Source organism: Protobothrops mucrosquamatus, unplaced genomic scaffold, assembly GCF_001527695.2.
Source record: "Protobothrops mucrosquamatus isolate PMUCROS unplaced genomic scaffold, P.Mucros_1.0 scaffold306, whole genome shotgun sequence".
In the NCBI taxonomy this organism is placed as follows: Eukaryota; Metazoa; Chordata; class Lepidosauria; order Squamata; family Viperidae; genus Protobothrops; species Protobothrops mucrosquamatus.
In genome coordinates, this window is record NW_015386648.1 from 533,890 (window position 1) to 549,245 (window position 15,356).

The 15,356-nt window shown below is 33.0% G+C and overlaps 1 protein-coding gene across 1 annotated transcript in view; it reads right to left on the reverse strand.

The window, feature by feature from the left end:
* The window catches only part of COL4A4 (collagen type IV alpha 4 chain), a gene marked incomplete at its 5' end in the record, with an annotated part of 64,300 nt that extends 49,017 nt beyond the window's left edge, over positions 1-15,283 (reverse strand). Inside the window, 6 exons of the mRNA XM_029283982.1 lie at positions 1,031-1,099; positions 1,522-1,638; positions 2,947-2,991; positions 5,848-5,982; positions 12,289-12,360; positions 15,244-15,283. Coding sequence (XP_029139815.1) covers positions 1,031-1,099; positions 1,522-1,638; positions 2,947-2,991; positions 5,848-5,982; positions 12,289-12,360; positions 15,244-15,283 — 478 coding nt within the window. The remainder of the gene's footprint in view (positions 1-1,030; positions 1,100-1,521; positions 1,639-2,946; positions 2,992-5,847; positions 5,983-12,288; positions 12,361-15,243) is intronic.
* Positions 15,284-15,356: the final 73 nt, after the last annotated feature.

The following is a 15,356-nucleotide window of genomic DNA, read 5'->3' on the forward strand; positions in this document are numbered from 1 at the left end:
GACGTCAGAATTTTATGAAATTTGGAATAAATGTTATAATTGGCTAGAACAGAGAAAGAAAAAGATATAATTATTGATGTATATAAAATGTAAATAAGATGTAAAGAACATTTAAAATGTAAAGCACTGTTCTGTTAGAAGAAAAGATTTATGTTTATGTAGTTTTGGTGTATGGTGTATGGTGAAAAAAAAAATAAAATAAAAAAAAAAGAAAGATAATACTTATTGGTAACAATTATTATGATTTAATGATTTAAATTTAAAAATGATTTAAAATGATTTTAAAATGATTCAAAAAAGGAAACTAAGAGGTACATAGAAAGAATAAGCAAAGAATAAAAATAAATACATCTAAAAATAATGTAAATAATTATCTAAATAATTTAAATAATTATTTTATTCCATTCTGGTTTATTTCACTTTTTTTGTGATTCTTATACTGGAGTGAGAATCATTGATACACAGATAAAATCACTGTTTTTAATTTAGGAATCCATAATTTTTCCATATAAATATTAAAACTAGTTTTGATATGTATGTACTCCAAATTAAAGCACGCAGTTCCATAGAACTCACTTTCAAATAAGTATGAATAAGATTTCATCCCCACAATAAACTATATCAATAAAGATATACTTTAAAAGACAATGTTTATCCGGCCATTTTATTTTCCACTTAGAAATCCTAATAAAAAGATTGTAAAAGCCTGTGACTTAGTCTTCATCATTTTAAAATAATAATAATATACCTGTAGTCCAAAAGTGTGCATGTAAAGTATACTCATGGTTAAGAAAACATTGAAAGTGAATTCATGATTAATCAACCTGGATTAAATTCCTTTTCACAGCAGCTGCATGTGTTATACTATTATATAACTTTTAGAATTTTAGAATTTCCTAATATTAATAATACAAATCTTGCCTAAACCAATGGCTTTGTTTATTGGTGTGAGTCATGGCTCTTACATATTTAAAATTATTTACACAACTCTTTATCATGAGTACTATTTTAAAAATGATATAACACTCACAGTTGTTCCTTGAATAAATTTAGAAATGTATATGGAATTTCCTTTTTCTCCTTTTTGACCAGGGATACCCTATAAAACATGTTTAAAAATCATTATAAAAACAGAAAGTTATGAGTTTGCACACAAAAGCTGAAACAATAAAGTATAGATAGTCTTCAACTTATGTCTGTAGTTGAGACCAAAAATCTAATTGTAAATTGATATGAATGTAAGTGGAGGCACCATAGGACCAGAAGTAATTTTCCAGCCTTTTTTTATTTATTTAAGCAAATGGCCCAGTCATTAAGTAAACCCATTCATTTGAATGGGTGCTTTTTTGCCATAAACCACTTTTAAAGATATTATAGATCATATTAAAATATAAATACATCTCTATACACATTTTCTGTACAATGAAGTGAGTCCGGCATACCTAAAACTATAGACATAAAAATAAGTGGCATTTATAAATTGGTCACAAACTCTATAAGATCTAGTAAAGTTCAACTCACAAGTGAGCCTTTTGGTCCAATACACCCAACCTCTCCTGGAAATCCTGGATCGCCTCTTGAACCATTACATCCGTCTGCCCCAGGCTTTCCTCTGGGTCCTTCATAACCTGGTAGCCCCTATAATAGAAAAATTATTAAATGTGTATGTCTGTTAAAATAACTCATCATTTCTCTGTATATATTGAAATAATGCATTATGAAATCTAGGATCAAAACTCAAATAAGATGTCAGATGTATCTCCAATAGAATTAGAAACAATCTAAAAGTTGAAACATGGTATGTCTAAACAAATGCAGTTTGTCAAGGCTGACTTGATAATATTGGTTAACGGTTAAACGTACCTGAAACAGAAAGCTAATGTTATGGGTAGTCAGAGGAACAAATTGGACATACTGTAGGCATGTATATGAGTCATATGATTAACACTCTACTCAAATGTTTATACAAATGAACAGGGGTTCCATGTACAAGCTGATATTATATTGTATATGAGCATGCATACTTTGGTGTCGTAATTTTCCTGCCATTTTCTCATAGAACTTCTTCTTCCAGCTGCTAATTGCGCCAAATGTCACAAGCTATTTGGAGAGCAAATGGCAGCTCCAGTAGAGATTTTATGAAAATTTCTACCCAACTTTCATACTAATTCCTATCCAAATTTTGTTCAGATAAAAACAACAGGAAAAAAATCATAGACTAGTTTCTTTTGGGTAGTTTATTATTTATATCCACAATTTATGTTTCTAAGCTTCTATTCAATAAAAAGGAGATCACAAGACATTTTTTTTCCAAAAAAAGACAGAGTTATGGTTTCAGAGACAATGGTTGTACCTTGTTCTTATTAATACTCTTCATGAATACTCTAGTATTCACGAATTCTGCCATCTGGTAGAGAATGTTCCAAACAATTCAGTGGGAAGCCAGAACATTCATAGAGAGGGTATAATAACTGCTGATAACAAGGTTCTAAACTAGTCTGTCTTACTGCCCAGTTCAAGGATTCTAACAGTCCTTTACAACAAATATTTGATCAGAACCTTCAAAGTTCTAGGATTTTTCCAAGGGATTTCTCCTTCTCTTCTTCTAGCCAGGGCTAATTCACATTGCAGAGAATAAAGATAGTTCTCTATTAGCTAATTTCCTCATAAGATGTAACTGTCCAGGAGATGTGTCTCACACATTAAAATACCATCAAATAGAATATTTTATTAAGCCCTGAAAAGTGTATATTATCAGCATCAACAAACATGTCTAGGATGGATACTACATAACTGAGGTGCCATTGCAAAAAATTTTTATGAGTTACATAGGGTAGTGCACTTTTTCTAAATATAATCAGATCAGATGAACGTAGTGCACAGACCTGTTGAAATATCAACGCTCTACAGTCTTATATGATATGCAGACATTGACAGCATACTTACCGGCATTCCATCTAGACCTGAAAATCCTGGAACTCCAGTTGGACCCTGAAGAAATTCAACATTAAACAATATTAAAATAGGCATTGACTTCCCTTTTCTTTCTTTCCCCCTTCTTTTCTACACTTTATCCTTCCCCTTTCCCTTCCCTATTTTTCCTATTATTTGTTTTTGTATTTTTGTATTTTATATTATAAGCTAATAAAAATGTTTGCATTAAAATGTTTGCATTAAAAATGACATAGAATAAATTTGTATAATTTGATTTGTTTTTCTCACCACAACAAAATTGAGAGGCAGTATACTCAATCATCAACTACCATTAGATTGAAGCAAATTGTCACTTTATGTGACAAATCAGAAAAGGCAGGCCCTCACGAATTGCCTCAGCAGGGATGACACTAGTCAGTCTTGCTTAGGATTGTGAAGTGAAGAAGGTCTGTTTTATATTCAGGTGGGAGACTACTACAGAATACCAGGATTTGGAGCTAGATTGAAATCAAGCCAAATAAGTCCTGGAAAAATACAATGGCAAACAAACCACATTCCCATGTCACCAAAATCCTACATGGAAGTGTCTATGAAATTATCAATTCACTCAACTTAAAATAACTTTACTAACTCCATCCATTGCTCAGCTAATGAACTATTCATTGTGCCTAAGGCCTGCAGCTTTTTGTAGCAGCTTGTTACCTTGGCCAGATGTCCTATATGCATCATTAAGAAGCAGCTACTAAAATCAAAGTGATATCTCTAGTACCATTGATCAGTTTCAAGCAGTAGATCTTTCTCCTACTTAGAAGACATAACTTCACTCCTTTTTTTTGCTTCTTGTTTTCCAGAACTGATTAGATCATATAGTTATGGTAAAATGTGTACATAGGTTTCCAGGGATAGTAATACCAAACAAGACTGAAAAGCAATCTGAGAGTTCAGAAAAGTATGTAAAAAAGATGCTGAGACTCTAGAAAGAGTACAGAGAAGAGCAACAAAGATGATTAGGGGACTGGAGGCTAAAACATATGAGGAACGGTTGCTGGAATTGGGTATGTCTAGTTTAATGAAGAAAAGGACGAGGGGGGACATGATAGCAGTGTTCCAATATCTCAGGGGCTGCCACAAAGAAGAGGGAGTCAAGCTATTCTCCAAAGCGCCTGAGGGCAGGACAAGAAGCAATGGATGGAAACTAATCAAGGAGAGAAGCAACCTAGAACTAAGGAGTAACTTCCTGACAGTTAGAACAATTAACCAATGGAACAACCTGCCCCCAGAAGCGGTGAATGCTACAACACTGGAAGTTTTTAAGAAAAGACTGGACAGCCATCTGTCCAAAATGGTGTAGGGCAGGGATTTTCAACCTTTTCACCCATTGTACCACTTTTAGGATATGGCAACATCCGAGTATCACCAGTCGCCTAACAAGGTGTCAAAAACTTGATGACACCCCCCAAAAAAGGAAAAAAGTGATAAAGTACAGGTAGTCCTCAACTTACAACAGTTCACTTAGTGACTGTTCGAAGTTACAATGGCACTGGAAAAAAGTGCCCCTCAAGCCACAGCCGAGCAAGATGCCTGCCAACCCAGCAACGCTCTTCCTCCTGTCCGAGGTTTTCATTGTTGTGACCATTTCTGTTGGGGATTGGCAGTGGGGGTGGGGGGGATGTTTGGTTTTTATTCCCCCCCGTCTGCTGGGTGGTTGCAGCAGGTTTTGGTCACTTCACATGACCCTAGGACACTGTGACCGTCATAAATATGAATCAGTTGCCAAGCATCTGAATGTAAATCACAAGACCCTGGAGATGCTGCAACATTCCAGCTGATCGGCGCTTCTTCTGGGCTCAGCAGAAGTGCTAGGATCAGCGCCGAGCTCCAGCTGGAGCCTGGCGCTGATCCTGGCACTTCCGCTGAGCCCTGACAGCCCCAAAGAAGCACCAATCAGCTGGAAAGCGGCACTGATCCTGGCGCTTCCGCTGAGCCCTGACAGCACCAGGCTCCAGCCATCTCTCGCTCAGGCTTGTGCGGTGCTGCCACCGGTTCAGCTCATTCCCCTCCCCCGCTACCATTTTTCTAGGATGGTCGTGTACCACCTGCCAGATGCCAATGTACTACAGGTGGTACCCGTACCACTGGTTGAAAAGCCCTGGGTAGGGTTTCCTGCCTGAGCAGGGGGTTGGACTCGATGACCTCCAAGGTCCCTCCCAACATCATCATCATCATCATCATCATCATCATCATCATCATCATCATCATCATCATCATTATTATTATTATTATTATTATTATTATTACTATAGTACTATTATCAAAGAAGCTGGAAAGTTAAATGGTGTGACTAAGTATAAAACAGTTTCATAGAAATTCACCATCAAACATCTGGACTAAGCTAAAACAGTAGTGTGGGTACATTAATCTTACTGTTCCAACTAATATCACAGTCTCTCAAATTGTGTAAATTCTTAAGCAGTTATTCCAAATTATATGAAGCCCTGTTATCCTCTTGAACATTAATTCATCATCATTTTTAGCCATTGTCTATCCATTGCAGGATGAAGGCCTCTTCTGCATGTTTCCAATCCATCCCGTCCTTGCAGTATTTAATATTAGGACAGTGCAACACTTTGAATTCTAAGACTCTGGAAAGCATTAAGAAAATGCAATTCTGCAAGCCCTTAAACCAAATGCATATTTTCCCAGGACCATGCAGCAGCTGCAGATAGTCACAAAATACCAAGAAAAGGCAAAGCTACTTTAAGGAGTTGCAAATATTGTTACATTTCTGCTTCAATATGGTCCAAAGCAAGCTTTTTGCCTTCATATATGAAATGTTGTACAATTCTATTTAATATCCTTAATTTGAATACTGCTAAGTAACAATAGAATTATTATTATTTTTTAAATATCTACCATATTTCCTCTTTCACCAGGTGGCCCAGGTAGACCAAGATCACCTCTTTGGCCTTTTTCTCCTGGAAAACCAATAGGTCCAATGGAACCCAGATCACCAATTGGACCCTGTACTCCTGGCTGACCAGATTTCCCCTGCAAAGTATAAATAATTCAGATTAATTTCTATGTAAAAACAACAGCAGTTATAATATGAACAATAATTCAGAGGAGGAAAATAGTTTATTCAAACAAAATATTCATATATGATTTCATATATCTTAGTATGTAATATAATATTGAATACATTATATTTTTATTTATTATACTGTAGCACCAATGTACATATAATACCACAGCCTTGTGATAAATATATTTCTGAAGTCTAGTAAACAAAAAATATATCTTAAATATAGTCACTAGAAGCAACAAAAAAAATCAGATAAAAAACTCTATTCACACAAATCACATTTAGACTAAATTATTATAAATATTCATACATGTCTTTTTCCAGGTTTACACAACTGTTTTGGAAAGTTTTTTAGCTGTCTCAACATATATACTGTATGCCCTTGGACTCCTCTCTTTTGCTGTGAAAGCCTCAGAAATAAAGGAAAACCTCAAGAGCCAAGAAGAGTTGTTCAAGTCTACTTATTATGAAATATAAGCAGCCATTTATTCTTTTTTTAATGTTAAATATATATTTTCTCCTCATTTAAAAGAAAAGATATTAGAGGTTTAGTACAGAACTCAATTCTGAAGCAATTCAGACCACTATTTTCTATTAAGTTTTTTTAAAAAAATGAATCTCTCAGAAATCAGATGAGCCCATTCCAATTTCTACCTTTTTATCTCTCCAAGGAACTTACCTTAGTTATGTAGATCAATTAATTTCAAAATATTTGAAAATATGGTTCAGATAAAGAAAGAAGAATCAGTCAGAGTTAATTCTATTGTTAATATTTCTCTCTCTCTCTCTCTCTCTCTCTCTCTCTCTCTCTCTCTCTCTCTCTCTCTGTGTGTGTGTGTGAGTGTGTGTGTGTGTGTGTGTATGCACCTTTGGGTCATTATTGACTCCTGGCAACTCTCTATAAAAGCCACTGCAGTTTTATTGGTAAGAAAGTGAATTGCTTCTTCCTAGGGCTGAGGAAGACTAACTGATTCAAAGTACCCAACTGGCTTTGTGTTGAACACAGGAGTGGAACTCACAATCAGCAAATACTCCCATCCATTTAAAAATAACTGAAGGCATTAGAAGCTACATATCATATGGAATGAAAGTGCTTAGCATAATTAGTTGGAATTGCCAACTGCCAGTCCAAAATTCACAGTAAGTTTAATAGTTGATTGATTCAACATAAGCACACCATGTGTTACTGGTCTTAGTAGAAACATTGCTAAGAACAAGTTGATGGCATCTATAACATTCATTATTTGCGCCCATCTAATGTGACCATTGTGGTATTTCATTCTCAGGGCAGCTGTAAAAATAGAGAGTAAAGGAAGCTGCGCTTAAAGTGAAAACAAATCAGTTCAATTAAGTAGGCAGAATGTTATGCCTGGCATCTCTTCCTAATGCTAATAAATTCCACTACAGTAGCTTGTAGAGTAGTGTTCATGCAGAATGGCAATGAAGTATAGTGGTGTCATCTACTTTTCCTTTGGCATATTATATAAACTACATATTACTCTGTAACACCCCATATTGTATTATTTGATTTCCTTTGCACTCTAATTTATTTTGATTATTGTCTAATAACTTCATAATGTATTGATTTTATTGCACATACTGTCCCAGATTTACGTTGTTTATCTCAAACATATTGCAGTAATCAATGAATGTATAACTCTTCAAAAGAGAGAAGGAGTTGATAGATACCAAGAATATTCATAGCAGGCATCTCCTGGTGTTAAATTAGATCACCCTCTCTCGTTTATAAAAAGTATTTAACCCAAGAGAAGTCAGGATAATATTGTGAACTTCAGCATAGTCCTAACTCGGACAATGTTATAAAGGGATCTGTCTGAAATCTGTTTTGGCGTTCCTGTATGCCAAAATAATGTTTAGCTATATCTTCTCTTGTAATTTATATAATTTCAATAAACTCTTGGGCTCTTTATTCTATGGGTCGATCTATTATCTTGAATCCTAAAAAAAGCCACCTATCTGGTCATTGGAAAGCAGAACACTTACTACCCATCTAAGTCAGGAACTTTTCCAGTGCCAAAACCAGCCAATTTTAGTTTAGCACTTCCTGGACTTGAGCTAATATAGATGGTTAAATTCAGCCAAGCCAAACCACTTAGTTTGAAAATGAAATGGCTTTCATTAAAGAAAATATTGTTTAAACTTTTTAAAAGATGCAACAATACTATGTATCATATATATATGGAAAATATTTATTTTATTTACTTTCTGCCTCTGCAATTGTGACAAATTATATGATTGTATTTTCTTCTATAGGATATGGAATATAAATCAGAAGAACAGAAGCCCCATAATAATACAAAATGGAATTATTTTTTATGAGCAATGACACTGAGATTTTCTCAAATCTCAGCTATGACTTTTGCATTTGATATATTTAGTACTATTTCTGTTCAATATATTCAGTATTAAATATAATATTTGCTGGACCCATCCTTTTTTCTCACAGCTAGAACAGATACCTCAATGCTTTTCAATTAGGGATTATAGTGCACTAGAGCTCAATATGGTAAATCTGCCCAGCTGCCACTCTAGCAGGTGCAGGTCATAAATATGAATCTTTGGAATAATTAAAGTTGCTAAAAGGACAGCAATATGCAATATATACTCTTTATCTGGAAAGGAAGACTAGTTTCCCTATGATTTATTTTTATATGATTTATTTTTAAAAGAAGTGTGTCTTCATAGATTCAATTGGAAAGTGGTAATAGAAACAGCAGACATGTGTTTGTTTCTTCTTTAGAGGTCATGTTAAATTCAAGGTAAGAGCATAAACTGAATATTATTTCAGGAAGAGCACATAAATGATTTTGTATGTAACTACTTTTCAAATTAAAGGTATGTCTACTTTAAAAAAAATATGAGATAGCTGAGTATATGTTTTTCAGTACCTAGAAAATGTCTTTTTTGATAGGAAAACACACCGTTGTGTTGCTAGTTTTGTTGAGTTTAAAGGAATGAATTCAGAACTTAGGTTTTTAAACTGGCAAAAAAACATGGGCAACTGGTTATTGGTTTATTTATTATTGGTTATTTATTTGTTAAAAAGAGATATTAATAGAAATACATTTTCAAGTTTGCAACAGAATGTGATTATTTGGCCTGATATTAGAAAAAGTATTTATAGATTAACTATGTTCTTTTTCTACATTATTGTAATGCCACCCTCCTTTTTTGCTTCATTGATATTCTCTCTATATATATATATCTGTATTTGTATCTGTATTTGCATCTGTATATTTATATGTGTATAACTAGTCACCAGCAGATGTCACTATTTCTTTGTGAAAAGAAAGAGAAAATACCAGGGAAAAAACAAAAAACAAATATTAGACAGCATCAGAATTCCAAAATTAAGTCTTTGGAAGCAAATATTTCAGTACCTTGGACAGAACCAAGGAGCATATAGTATTATTTGTTCTGGTTAATTCATCTATTGAATCCTATACTGAAATTGCTAATGGCAGGGTTCTTTATCACACCTCAAGAGAGCTGCTTAACTAAACATGTGGTATACATTTGTTAGGATCCCTAAAAAATAGGTCAGATCATCAATGACAGCTTGTTGTCATGATCTACTTAACTCTATCAGAAAAAATTACAGTAGTGAATAGGATAAAAGACTAAGATCAAACCAGGTCATATTGTGGCCCTTTCAACTATTAAAGTACATTTAATTTAATAAAAAAATCTCAAAAACAGAAAATACAAGTGCAGAATTTTAGCAGAAATAAAAACAGCTAGTTTTAGAGAAAAACAACTAATTATTCTAGAACAAAAGGCAAAAAACAATGTTTTTCTCTATAATTATTTTAAATTTTGGATTCCTTAAAATACAATATTCCCATAGGAGCAATTGACTAAACATAAGTTGATAACTTTACAAACTCAAGTCTTTCTCTCCTTTTCCTCCTTTTTTTCCCCACTGACATGTTCCTATTCTTATTTGTCTGATATTAGCATAAATACAGTTTATATTACCATTTCTTTCAAAACAAAGATTAAATGATAGTTACAGTGGTGGGATTCAGCCAGTTCGCACCACTTCGGCAGAACCGGTAGCTAATTTTTTGTTGCCCGGGCCCAGAATGGACTTCCTGAAGCGGCATCCACACAGAGAAACGGTTTTTCACATCTTTGAATCCCACCACTGGATAGCTACCTAAGTTTGATCAATAAATCATAGTTATTACTAATTATGAAAAGGGAAAGTGAATTTAGATCAGTATAGATGGAGAACTATAATCTCCCCATCATTATTTACTACTTGGGCTCTGTATCTTTTTTTGGACTTGATTTGCCACTTTTTTAAAGCAAGTTCCTGCCCTTAGAATTTAATTAGGCTGAAAAATGGTTACTAAATGCAAGACTGTAATAAATCTCAATCAAATCAATAATACAGTTCTTTTACTATTTATTATATGAATTTTCTCATCAGACATGAGGAGCAAGCAATCCCAATTTACTTTTGTTCAAAAATACAGAGTTATGCATAATAGTGATTTGATACATTATGTGAACAGCAAGTGGAACTAAGTTTCAAATTTTTGCTTCCTTATGTGCTTCTCTTTTATTTGATCTTGGTTCAACATTTTAAAGACTACATTTTTTAGCAATTAAAATTCCAGTTCATTCAAGTATGGCATTTTCTAATTTTCCATGATATGGTTCATTATCCCACAAATAAATGAGTATGCAGTGCAAAGAAGTGTTTCTAGATTTAACAGACTCATGTATTAAACTCTACTCTTGAAGAAGGGAGAAAGCTGTGGATATAATACCAAGCATTTTAAATATGCAGCTTGTAAAGTAAAATTAAAATGCTGCATTATCTGCATTATTTTAAAAATATGGATATCTATGGCTTCCACCTTCTTAAGCTATTGTCCCAAGACTTTGATGAAAGGACATCTCTGTAAGAAATTAGTTAGCAAATGGCTCTGAAATCTTTTTGAAACAAGTAACAGGTTATAGAGATATAAGAACAGAAAGAGTCTTATAGTACCTCTGAAGACTAATGTGTTTTATTATAAGACTGAGCATTTGAGAGCTGCAGCTCCACAAATTTGATGAACACAGACTCTTCCTGAATTTTGTCTAAATCAACGAACATGGCTCTCCTGCCACAGTGTCTACAAAGCTATAATGAAACTAATCAAGTACTTCAATTTGAGGGAAAACTTCAATTTCTGCAGCACATTCTTACACGATATACTGTTCCTATCCTACAATTAATTCAGCAGCTTGTTAGAAACAACTTACATTGAGAATGAATATAGTCTTTATGTCATGGGAATTGTACACACCTTTCCTTAAGATACTAATTTGTTTTCCATTATATATTATACATACTATATTTTCCCCAAATAGGCAGAATTCTTCTTAGTCAAGGACTAAACCAGAGAACTAAACAATATCATTGTTGGGAAATAACTCTAATTATTGTAAATCTTGGGTCTACATACCTATTGTTATACAGATTTTTCACTAAAAATAATTTATATATATTTAGCCACATTTAGCCTAATTTTCATTCCTCAAAAGAATTAGCATGTCAGGTATTGTAGATTAATGGTTATAATTCTGGACAGAGATACTTGACTATCAGAAGTCCCAAAGATGTCATCTTATTGATCCAGACTGCAGCCTTTACTAAGTCTATCCATGAGGCTCACTATTACAATGCACTCTTGATAGCTACCTATGATGAGGGATATATCTTTGGACTTAATATTACTGAATATAAATTAGTGTTAGCAGCAATTTTCAACCATGATTGCTGGTTGGATGATAATTTCCTGGAATTAATTTAAGACACTTTAAACTTTAATTTAATTTAAATTTTAAAATTCTAAATAATTTAATGTCAGAGAATTCAGAAACTGGATTTGTGCTTGTATGAAGGTCAAGAAGTCCGAATATTAACTATGAGACATTTAAATCACCTATCAGACTTTAACATGCAAAAACTGAAGTACAGTTTTTCGCAGAAATAAATAGAAGTGAATATTTTAGATTCTGGCCCCCAACTTTTAGAATGTTACCCTATATAATGACAATTTCATTCTTTCATTTTTAGATACTTTCTGAAACAATTCTGCTTTAGTGAATATTCTTAGATTAACAATTCTGAGTGTATCTTTCCTTATATTTTATTCACAATTATCATGATTTGGTTTGTTTTTATTTGTAATTTAGTTTCAATAGCTGTTAAGAGGAAAAACAAGACAAAACAAAGGAAATTTAAATTTTACTCTTGAGCCTTTTTCAGGAAAGCATCGACAAATGGAACAATCTTCTCCACCACAATGTCCAGTATATGAACCCTAAGAAGAAATATAAGATATTGCTGTTATTATTGTTATCCCATTTCAGATCTGCTTACCAACTTCATATAAAATATGTTTGGAAGCTTAGAAATGCTTAATCATCAGTAAGGCTATTAAAAAAACTTGTTTAAAAACTAAATGTAAAAGAAATAATGGGTAAGATACTGACTGATAAGAAAGAACGTTAAAAGGTTATAGAATCTGTAACCCTGTTTATGTATATATGTGTGTGTACATTATTTTATTTTTCACATTTCTGTACTGACCATACAGATGTACGTATGTATCTGCCCATACACTCACACGCATATATACAAAAAAGCATCTAAAATTAACCTTAGTAAGACTACCTTTAGATAGCTAAAGTCATGAAGGGCTATTACAGATTTTTTATTAAAAAGCAAAAGGAAAAAAAACAAAATCAGGAAATTAGCTAAGGATGGTAATCAAGTTTTTTAAAAGTTAAGTCAAAACAGAAACACACACAAAAAGATTAGCTCCTAAATGAGGCAAAAAAGATAGAAACCAATCAGTGAAGAACATGAAATTCAAGAAATTGCATAATTTTCAGTAAAAGAGGATAAGGATGAGACTTATAAAAGACACCAATCAAGATTCTGGGAATTGTCCTTGAAGTGCTGGGAAACTGGGTAACACAATTCTCTAGCCAAAACCAAACAAAATAAGTATCAAAATATTTTTGGGAGCTTTGAAATTTTCTGAGTCAAAGTTTACTTCAGTGTTTTATAGGAAGAGAGGCATTTTGGAAAGATGTTAGTGTTTTTTCTGATTTTAAACAAAAATAAATATACCAAGTCTAGAACAAGGCTGCCAAAGTATTTCTGAAAGGAATCTTGTGCCTTTAAAGCATTGAAGAAATATAATATAGAAAGTTGCTACATGGCACTTGTACGCACGTTAGTTGATTCTTATATGCCGTTGGGGAAGAGATGGTCTAAAAAACTTTTTAGGCAATCATAAAAATTTCAAGCAGATAAAATGGAATATTATCAGATAACATGTTGGAGTCACAGTATCAGCTGCCTAAGTGACAAAATAGTTTGCCATCAATAATAACAATAGCAGGAATATGTACAATAAATTCATAAAATGTGTGAATTAATCTACAAAATTGGCTATGATTTCATATTTACATATTTCACATATGTAAACAAAAATTATGTGCATTTATTGGTGATATAATGCATCTTGCATTCTTGAATTACCTGGCTTTTGTGTCTCACTATCACTCTATGCCTATTACCATGGTGTTCTTTTATTTATTCATCCATTTGTTTTTTTATATATCAAATTTATATAAAATGTGACTCTGGGCAATGTTCAACAAAGATATAAAATGATTTAAAAAAAAAAAAAAGTAATTGTTAGTAGTCATAAAGGAGACACCTCAGGATCTCCCTGGTCTTTTGGGAGCCCCAGGCCTGATGACATAACCAGCTCCTGAGGGACTTTCCTAAAGTAAGTAATGATGGAGCCCTTCAGATTCTCTTCATAGTTTTCTCATTAAATGAACTGACCATTTTTCCTTATAAAAAATATTTCCAAAACATTTTGTTTTCTTGATCTTTAGTCTATATATGTTCTTACGCATACATAGTTATAAAAAAAAAAAAAAGACTGAGCTTCTGGGTCATTTTATCTTGAGGCAAAATTCCAAGGGAAATATCAATCTATCCCTTGCTTTTTTGGCTTTTTAGATGCATGTTTCTGTGGCAGTGTTAAAATGTTTCTGGGTTTTCCCCCCCTCTAACTAAGACATGTTTTATTATCATTCTAGGAAAACTATTTTTCAGTTTAACCTTGCACTGAAGATTAAAATGTTAGAGTAGTCAAAACATAGATTAATCACAAAAATTTTGACTATTTTTTATTTAACAATTTACAGCTCCTCCCAAAGAAAACTGCCAGTGTTTTGTGGAACCATCAAATTCTTTGCAAGCTGACCTTGGGTTCCTTAGTGGAAGGTGTGTAATAATAAATTGATTACATTTTTGAGCTTCTTCTGCAGGAAATGTTTGGCCTACATTCTACTCTTAGTTCTCTTAAGATGTCACCAACAGCTAAAATTTGGGTCAGAAGTTTCTCAAATGTGATGGGATTTTATTGCAATTAGGCAGGATTTCTTATACTGATGAATAAGTGGGGAAGGGCTTCCTGAGGAGAGAAAGTTTGCTTAAAATTATTATTTGCTATCTTATTACTTGCATCAATTTTGGAAAGTATATAAGGTATAGAGTTTCTTAGGTTTTCAAGTTGGAGATATTTTAAGACTGAAACCATCCAAACTATGTAATTAGTATATGTTTTATAAAAACAAAATGATGAATAGTTTGTCCACAACAATAATAGGGGCATTGCCTAGGAAGATTATTAGCCTGCTTTGTAAGATTAATTTCAGATTCAGACAAAATGCCTATGAGAGGTTTTTTTAAATCCTAACTTCAGTATTCTTCAGCTTCAGGTTCAATTCTATATCTGTCCAGATGTTTAATTGTACAGAACATCAGATGTTATTTGCTAAACATGCTATTGAAGTAATTCTCACTTTAATTATATTCAAGACAAACATTAATATTGAGCTTTACAGCAAAAGTTACTACTTAAAAGTCCCATCATATTCAGTACAAGTAAATGTAAATTTGCTAGCTAATTTGATTAATTATACTAAGGAATCTGTCCAAGCAATTTTATGTTTCCCAATAGGTCAGGGCATCATGGCATTGATGATATGCCAAATTATTTATTGGTTAAAGTTATTATTCATTTTTCATAAGTAACTCATACAGTATATCAAAGATTATATTGATTCAAAATAATTTTGTAACATGCATGTGAATAAAAGAAGAAAGTATCACTTACCCCATAAGATGGCTGGACTGAAGCAACAATTATTAGCCACCTAATTCATAGGAAGACATAGGTTAAATTATGATAATCAGTCTCCAATTGAGATAATATAAGAAAATCTTATT